Source organism: Thunnus albacares, chromosome 12 (assembly GCF_914725855.1).
Source record: "Thunnus albacares chromosome 12, fThuAlb1.1, whole genome shotgun sequence".
NCBI classification, from domain to species: domain Eukaryota; kingdom Metazoa; phylum Chordata; class Actinopteri; order Scombriformes; family Scombridae; genus Thunnus; species Thunnus albacares.
The window spans coordinates 10,804,485-10,813,434 of NC_058117.1; the positions used below are offsets into that span (position 1 = coordinate 10,804,485).

At 41.3% G+C, this 8,950-nt stretch overlaps 1 protein-coding gene across 1 annotated transcript; it reads left to right on the plus strand.

Annotated features, from left to right (window-relative positions):
- The first annotated feature begins 290 nt into the window (after window positions 1-290).
- dmbx1a (diencephalon/mesencephalon homeobox 1a) lies at window positions 291-8,486 on the plus strand. Its single transcript, XM_044368472.1, has 5 exons — window positions 291-562; window positions 4,113-4,280; window positions 4,732-4,927; window positions 5,653-6,055; window positions 6,194-8,486. The coding sequence occupies exons 2-5, from the start codon at window positions 4,129-4,131 to the stop codon at window positions 6,631-6,633; spliced, it is 1,191 nt and encodes a 396-aa protein (XP_044224407.1). The 5' UTR covers window positions 291-562; window positions 4,113-4,128; the 3' UTR covers window positions 6,634-8,486.
- Window positions 8,487-8,950: the final 464 nt, after the last annotated feature.

Below are 8,950 nucleotides of genomic sequence, written 5' to 3' on the forward strand. Positions count from 1 at the left end.
CAAGCTTTGCTGTTCACATTTCAGCGATGTTTATCGACACCAGAAAACGACACAAAAACAAACACACGTGCAGACAGACACGGAGGGATTCAGCGGACATAATGTGCTTAAATTGATCACATTTGAAAATAACTCCAGAAGTCAGCGCAGCGAAGTCTGCAGCTGGACGATCAACTATCTTTATTTACTTGACTGACATTAAGGAGAGCCAATAGAAAGCCAGCATGACCCCCGCGAAGCTCTCCTTAAAATCCCTCCTCCGGGCTCTCGCGCTCCAGCAGATGGCGGCTTCCCACTTCAGCGCGAGACGCGGAGAACTCACCACGCGCAGAGGAGAGCTGTGTGCAGCAGGAGCGCGAGCGGACGGACCTGGAGTGAAGCAACAGACTGGATGACTTTTTTCATTACCCGACTTCTTATCTCATTGCCGGACAAAAAGACGGAACAAGTTGGGCTCTAGGAAGCAACAAACAGCAGCTGAAAGAGCAGAAGAGAAACCTGAAGACTGAAGAAGTTCAGGACCTTAGACTCTGTGCAGAAAAGACGACTGTCTCTTGAAGAGGTAAAAACTTTTTTTTTCGGTATCTGTTCATTCTGTTAAACATATTGGTTGTAATATTTTCCCTTGCATGTTCCTATTTTATCAGTCTCATGTCCGTAATTCAAGTAAAGTTGAATTAAGTTTATTATGTTTACACAGCCTACTGTGTGAAGTGAACAAGAAACGGGCTACATATATCCCACTATATTATATTTATATTTCAATCTTTATTTAGTGAGGACGAAAGCAGTTTTCGGTTGGAAATATATTTTTTTATGATAAATTTTTAAACCTTCTGTGTAAAACCCCAAAAATATATCCTCACGTGAGATCTAACGTTTCTAACGGTCACACCACAAATATTACTAAGTTACAAAATTAAGGGACAAAAAATTAAATTAACGGTTAGCCAATTAATACTCTTACCCAAAATAAAAGGGTTCCGTTTTACACACATGATCCCGGTCTCTTCTGAAAGGGAACTCTTTGGAGTTCATGATTAAAAAGTCTCTAAATTCTACTCTAAATTAATATTGAATCAAATGTACAGCTGCACAAACATGGTGATGTAGCCTACGTTTTTCTCCTGTTTTAAATGTCTCTGTTCTGTCGACTTCTGTTACAGAATTAGTCATCGTAATATTTGGATCTTAAAACGGTTTAATAGACTTGATAAATGCTGACAATAAATTATCATACATTAAAACACCTTTAAATTTCAATCTGGCCTCTGCATAACAAATATCCTTCATAATAACAGCTCAGAGAGAAAATCAAAGATGGTCCTCGCCCTCTGACAGTTTACACTAGTGACACAGCAAAGAGCAGATTGTCGGGTCGACTCGTGCCCCTGAGGGCTGTTATCAAATAACATTTTTCCTAATTTAGTCAGATCAAAGAGTTGCACTGTACATGCCAATTTACATAATGACGGTTTGATAATCGAAGCATTGAGCAGGGCTGCCAGGAGGGCCCAGCGCCTGGAGCAGAGAGAGGCTTATGAATGACAATAACAGCACTGACAGGCTCACAGTGATGAGCTATTGTGCTGAATTTGATATGGGTAGGAGGATACAGGCTATAACCAGACATGTAGTGGTAAATTAAAAGGTAGGTGATCATGAGAAGGTGGGCTTACAAGCTGGAAAGTTTACAAAACAATAACAGGAGGCAAACATCCTTAAAAAAAAGGCCAAAGATATTTTTCTTTGCAGCTATATTGCGTGGGGAAAATGTCCATGTGTACAAGTGAGATTAAAATCAATGCAAACATTTTAGTCCCTCACCAATACTTGCAGACAAGCAAAAATCTGTAGGCCTACATTTAAAAAAATAACGTTTATATCATGGCCAATATGATGCATTTTTTTCCCACAGAACTTGTCTGCGATTCGAAGCTTAATCCGATTTAAATTCACACTTTAAATTTCAGAGATAACATGAAGAAAAGAAAAAAAAAATCGTGGGTCTATTACTTGAACACTCACGCACGCACACGTGCCCGCACGCTCTTGCACGCATGCACGTACGCACGCACACGCGGGAACTCCAACTCAGAGCTAACCACCCAGTCCCACTGTACGTCCGTCCGTGTCAGCGTTGATGATAAATGGAGGGCCTCGCAGTCGAAACCTATTTGCACTTCCATTAGACGGGGAGCCAAATGGGGATCAACATGCATATTTTTACCCGCGGAGAAGCCATACATCTCAGCCAAAACGTTGCCCCGGGGCGATGGGATAAGAGGCCGCCAGAGAGGGGAGGGGGAGGGGGGATACTGGGAGGGGGGCCCATTCAACTCAAATACTTGGGGGAGTAAAGTAAATGTTTAGCGAAGCACCTTCTGTCCCGGCGAATTAAACTATTCCCCACTGCCCTCTGATCACATTCATCAGCCGCCGCAGCCACTTAATAGGCTGGGAATGGGCACTGCGGGCATCACACACACACACACACACACACACACACACACACACACACACACACACACACTCTCTCTCTCTCTCTCTCTCTCTCTCTCTCTCTCTCTCTCTCTCTCTCTCTCTCTCTCTCACACACACACACACACACACACACACACGAACTGAAAATCTGAGAAATGGGCAGAAAAATCAGTGTTTTCCGAGAGCGACCACCCAGTCCTCTCTGTTTGGTAAAAGTTATGGTTTCCAGTTGCCTTTGGCCTACATGAGTCCATTAATTATTGATAACAATGACCACAAATTTAAAATGATTATTATTACTACAATTATTATTATTTGTGGTGGTAAATTACTCGATAAATACTGAAATTCAATGCTTCGCTTACAATTAACATTTTATTATTTTAAGAAATATCTACTTATCGCTCGATTAAGACTAAAACTAAAACCAATATAATGCATTGTTTCAGGACATTTGTACATTTAAAGCGGTTATAAATGATCTAGAACCAAATATTTGTAATGAATTTGGTGACATTTATAAGCACACTGATAATGTAAAGTAATCAAAATTAATAAAACAATAACGGAATTGGTAAAAGGATAAACTTAAAGTTTTATCTAAAATATTTTCGAGTCCAAAAATGTAACCAGCTCCCAGGATAGTGTACCTGTCACACAGCAGAAAGATTTATATCTTTTCCCTGTGGTCTTTCTGTAGCCTAATAGTTATAATAACTGCTTGGGCCTCCGAGATATCCCCTCCTATCAGCCTCCTCCGCACTAATACATATCTAATCGTGTCCTCAAGCGTTTCATCTATGAAAATCTTGGTCGTGAAGGAGAACCACAAAATAGAGTTTGGGAAATTGCTGCCTTGTGAAAGACTCTTACATGGATGTTTAATCTGTTCCTATCAATATAATAATATTGAATAACAGCTGGAAATATATATATGCCTCCTGTTAATTATAAATAACATAAAGTTGCCCAAAATAAATCGCGAGCTTTGGTGTTAAATGTTGCTATAAAATAAAATTTAAGAAAGAAGAGTAAGTCACTAAAATTAAGACCACCAAGAAAAGCATTTCAGTAATCAGCCTATTTAAAATAATCCAGCTATCTGGTTTCAGGTTTGTCACCGAGACCCGGAACAAATCTGCTTATATCATTTTCCAACACATCTCATCAATGCCTTGATCTGTCAAAGCAACGTTTTCAATGGGGATTTGGCTTCTCCGGGATCACAGAAAAGTAGTGAATACATTCATGAATAAGGCATCCGTCACGGTTCATTACGGGAACGAGTGATAATTACCCCAATTAAAAGTCTTTTGTATAATTAATGGAATGAACAGAGTGATAATTGGATGTTAATGGATAACACGTTTGTCTGAGTACCGCACATTAAAATCTATTGGCCCTTGAGCGCGTGGGCCTGCTGTCATTTACTAATGAAAGGCTCATGAATGTCATAATACTGGATTGCCCGGAAATAGATGTTTCTGATGTGTTATTCTTATTAAACTATAGGGTTGGTTTGACATATTTAACAGTCACAGGGTGTCCATCAGCAGCCACGTGCCCTTAATGTCAAAATGTCCTTGAGTAAAACTCTGAACCCTTGAATCCTCTCTTCCGCTCCGCAGGTAGCGACCTCTCACCATGCAGCACTACGGGGTGAACGGCTACTCTCTGCACGCCATGAACTCCCTGAGCGCCATGTACAACCTGCACCAGCAGGCCGCGCAACAGGCGCAGCACGCGCCCGACTACCGGCCGTCCGTGCACGCGCTCACACTGGCCGAGAGACTAGCTGGTAATTGAGTGCACGCTCACACACACACACACACACACACACACACACACACACACACACACACACACACACACACACAAACACAAACACACAGCACATATTTCATGAGGCTTAACTTTTTTGTCAGATAATCTCGTATTGCAGCAATTTTCTTTTTTGGTAATTTCTTGCTTTGGCAGTTTAATTAAATGATGGCAGATGTGTGAATTTGAACAGATTTGAGTATCTACACAACTGATGTTTGAGGCCACTAAATTGTCTTGAAGCCAATCTGCTGCCAATATTTAGTTTTGAATAATTGCGTGTTAGATGTTTTTTTTTTTATAATAACCAATTATGGTATTTGAAAACACTGCAGTTGACATTCACGCGATTAAAAAAAGAGAAAGACGTTTCATAATCTCATCATGTCCAGTACAATAAAACTTGCCGTGTGTTTTCTCTTCCAACGGCTGCGCATTTCAAGACATCATCCTGGAGGCTCGCTACGGCTCTCAGCACCGCAAACAGCGCCGGAGCCGCACGGCCTTCACGGCACAGCAGCTGGAAGCGCTGGAGAAGACTTTCCAGAAGACCCACTACCCGGATGTGGTGATGAGGGAGCGGCTGGCTATGTGCACCAACCTGCCCGAGGCCCGCGTGCAGGTAGGAATGACCTAACGAAGATAATATAATATAATATATTCAGATATGGGCTGGTGTGATTGTAGAGCTAAATAGTGAATTAGGAGAAGATGATAGATGATTGTGACTTTATTATAGGTGTGTCCCTTGTAATATTTCTGTGAAATTACATCCAGTTTCCTGTAATAATCTTATAGGGAGTTTTATGAGGTATTTATCCTACAAGTTTTTTTAAAAACGTTTTTTAAAAATCACTGTTCTATGAATAAATGAACATTTATATTTGGGGTATAAAGAACTAACATGAATCAAAATAGTAGAAAAAGAACAAAGAGACATTTTCATTTATTTCAAATTGTCTGCTACGGTCATAAAAACTAATGAAAACAACGATGCTGTGTGTATTAAAATAAAAAATCATATTATAGATAAAAATCATTATGCCTTGTTTGCACACAGTACAATTTTCTACTTACACTTGCACAAAATAATGTAGGTTGGTCAACTGAATCTCATAATAATTTGTCATTATATTTTGTTCTTAAACTCCAGCTTACTGTTGTTAGTCTTGTAGACATACATGTTATTGCTGGCATTTGCATATTGTTGTATTGGCTTTTTTATGCACCAGTCAAACATTTGGCATTCACCAAAATCAATCATCTGGGTTCACTGAATTCCCCGACACAGTGTGCATCATCATCATTGTCTGTTTTACTTCATGACCATCTTCCTCTCCCCATCAGGTTTGGTTCAAGAACCGCAGAGCCAAGTTCCGTAAGAAGCAGCGCAGCCTCCAGAAGGAACAGCTTCAGAAGCAGAAGGAGGCATCAGGGGAAGGAGGAGCTGAGAAGGAGGATGCATCTCCCTCCACCACCATCCTTCCTGACACACAGCTGCCTCCCCCATCCTCCTCCTCATCCTCATCCTCTTCTCTGGAGACAGAAGGTCCTGTGGTTCGTCCTGTGCCGCTGGACATGGAGCTGAACGTCACGTCAGCAGAACACTCTGGCAGCGAGTCAGCGACGGAGGATAATGCCACAGACAAGGAGGACGAGAGTAAATCTCAGAGAGAGGAGATGAAGTGTGAGAGAGCGGTGACACCTGGAGACGTCTCCCCGGCTTGCAAAAGACTCAGCCCTAAACCAGGTAAGCATGTAGGATACTTGATTTTTATTCTGACATGGAGCAACACTCATTCCATGACCACCCCTTATGCTCATCAGTTGACTAATTAAATGTACACGCTGATCAAAACTTCACTAATCCCGTCTTCTGTCTGTCCAGACTCTCCCCTGGTGTCTCCGTCGGTGACCCCCTCCTCCTCCAGCAGCGGCCTGACCAGCAGCGGCCCTCTCTCTCAGAGCCACTCTTACTCTTCCTCCCCGCTCAGCCTGTTTCGTCTGCAGGAGCAGTTCCGCCAGCACATGGCTGCCACCAACAACCTGGTGCACTACCCTGCTTTTGACCTCGCTGCCCCATCTTCACTCCCCTACTTGGGAATGAATGTTAACATGCCCCCTGCGCCGCTGGGCTCTCTGCCCTGCCAGTCTTACTACCAGTCCCTGTCTCATCATGCCCAGCAGGTGTGGAACAGCCCGCTGCTACAGGCATCGGCTGCAAGTGGCCTCACAAGCCACAACAGCAAGACCACCAGCATCGAGAACCTGCGTCTGAGGGCCAAACAGCACGCTGCCTCACTGGGACTGGACACAATGTCTAACTGAGATCGAGATTGTACGGAGGACAATGAAATCTAGGCCAGAACCTCGGCTTACACATCACCCCATCCTACTCCTGTGTCTGTGTGACTGTGATAGTTAGGAGCCATATACTGACCCCTTCTTGAGTAGACGGGCACAGGGCATGCAGACATGTCCAAAAATAAAACATGCCAGCATGCACCGGACCTACAGAACTCCATAACACAGCCTTTTGAGACAGACCACACTTCTACAGCTTGTTTAACTCCTCTTAGCTTCTGTTGCAGCTCAAGGTCCAGCAGTATGGCCCCAGGAAAAGAAAACCATCAAGACACTGAACTTTGCAAGAATAAGAAGTGACGAATAAGGCAAATGTCCCGACTAAAAGGACACTGAACGTATTTCTGACACACGACATTATAAGATGTTTCCAACAGACATGTAATGCTGGACCTTTTTAACATCTAAAAAAAAAAAGTAAAAAGTATCACTGAAAATGATGTGCACAGCTGACGATGGAGGCACTCAGTTTAAAGACAATGCAAATAATGTTTACAAGGATAATGTGAATAAATGAGGCACTTTCGGAGGAACTAGGCTTCGTCGGCCAGGAGGAAAAAGGCATTGCTTGTGCAGCAAAGAAACCATTTCTGTCACAGGACCATTGACATTTCAATTAAGCTACGTGGTTATGTACTTAGCATGTACTACATAACAGCACATAAATAAAAATAAACTCAAGCCATGTTGTCCTCAACAGCATAATTAAAAGTGACTAATTTACCAGTTTAATGGCCAGTGATATGGCACTTTTACAGAGGCTGGCTTGACAATGAGAAAATGATTTCAGTGACTAAATTCTCAAAGCTTTTAATTACATTTTGCCCTGGGCTGAGAGAGTGGGGGCAAATGCAATTATGAACATGCATACCATTTAAGACCACCTTTAACAATTCAAAAAGGTCTGTACACTAAAATGGTCAATTAAGGTAGCCACATGATTGATATCACTTTATGATGAGTTGATCAGTTTTTCTTATAAAAAGTGAATATAAACTGATGTGGTAAACAGATTTGGATGTTATTATTCTAGCAGTTTTAGCCTTAATATTCTCTTGAGGAAACATGCGGCTTTTCATTGAAAGTCACACCGACTGTTAGCACTTGATGAGAAGAATCACACAAGTCTCTGATGTTTTTCTGTTCATGTGTTCTGGAAGATATGAAAAAAAATGCACATTATTTTAATATGTAAAATACAAAAAAGTCTATCTATTAATGTTTACTGGTAAGGTAATTGTAAAGTTCCTATTATGTTGTATAATTGATAATGGTCTCAGATAAAATTCCTTTAGCTGTCAGATTGTAAGATTGTATTTGCTGAGCTCACCGGCAGCCCTTTCTACCCCCTCCCCCCCTCCCCTCTCTTGGTTGTCTATGTAGCGATCCTGTGTTGAATTAATATTTTAAACGTGTTCAGTTCCTTCTCTGGAGTTGACTAGAATGAAGCAATGGAACAAATATGGATTGCTATGAAAACTGCCAACTCCAACTGCTATATTTTGCAGTCCATTTTGCAATCCAGACAGAAAAGCCTGAAGTCAAAGAAAGTGAAAAGATTTCATTGAATAATTGAGCCGAGTCCTCTGTGTACCGCTGTCTTGACTATTTGAATTCTGTTGTTCTGCTGTTGCTAATGCTGTTCGCCCCACTGTCTCTGTCAAACTACTTGGTCCAGTGGTAGATAGATTTATTAAGCTGGAAGAGAGAGTGATTGGACCGTCAGCAGTGTTGTTTCCTTTACTCCTCCCTACCTAACAATGTAGACTTGAACTAGTGTTGTTGTAAAATAATCACAAATAAAAACATTGCTTGAAGATCTTTATAATGAAGAGTTGTCTATCTCTGCTGAATATGTAAATATTAATTTTGACAAAGATGGTAATGGCCAAATATTGATAAGGGTGGTGTCCTGCAGTCAATATCTATCATCTAACAGCATTTGTTCAGGAATTAATTAGATATGACTTCAGAATTTTTGGTGTTGTCGTTGATCTGCCTTTTAATAATTAAGTTAGGTGAAAGGTCTATCAATCTAAGAGGATCCCAAAAACAACTCTGTGAGGAAGGTGGCTGTAATTCCTTCACTGACAAATGCTGCTGTAGAAATGTTATATATTTAGTGTGACATCAATTCAGATTTTCCTAAGTCTCAGAGAAACACTGAAAGGATGCGTGGTGATGAGAGGAAAAGAAACGACAAGCTGAAGAAAAGCATAAAGACAATGAAAGGGTGGAAAGAAGGTCAAATTAAGAGAACAATAAAAAAAAAATAAAGTGT

What these genes read in the sequence shown, in the direction of transcription:
- dmbx1a (XM_044368472.1), top strand. Translation starts at nt 4,129, where the DNA reads ATGCAGCACTACGGGGTGAACGGCTACTCTCTGCACGCCATGAACTCC. An exon ending in TGCCCGAGGCCCGCGTGCAG is followed by an intron (nt 4,928 to 5,652) that starts GTAGGAATGACC and finishes TCTCCCCATCAG; the next exon opens with GTTTGGTTCAAGAACCGCAG. An exon ending in AAGACTCAGCCCTAAACCAG is followed by an intron (nt 6,056 to 6,193) that starts GTAAGCATGTAG and finishes CTGTCTGTCCAG; the next exon opens with ACTCTCCCCTGGTGTCTCCG.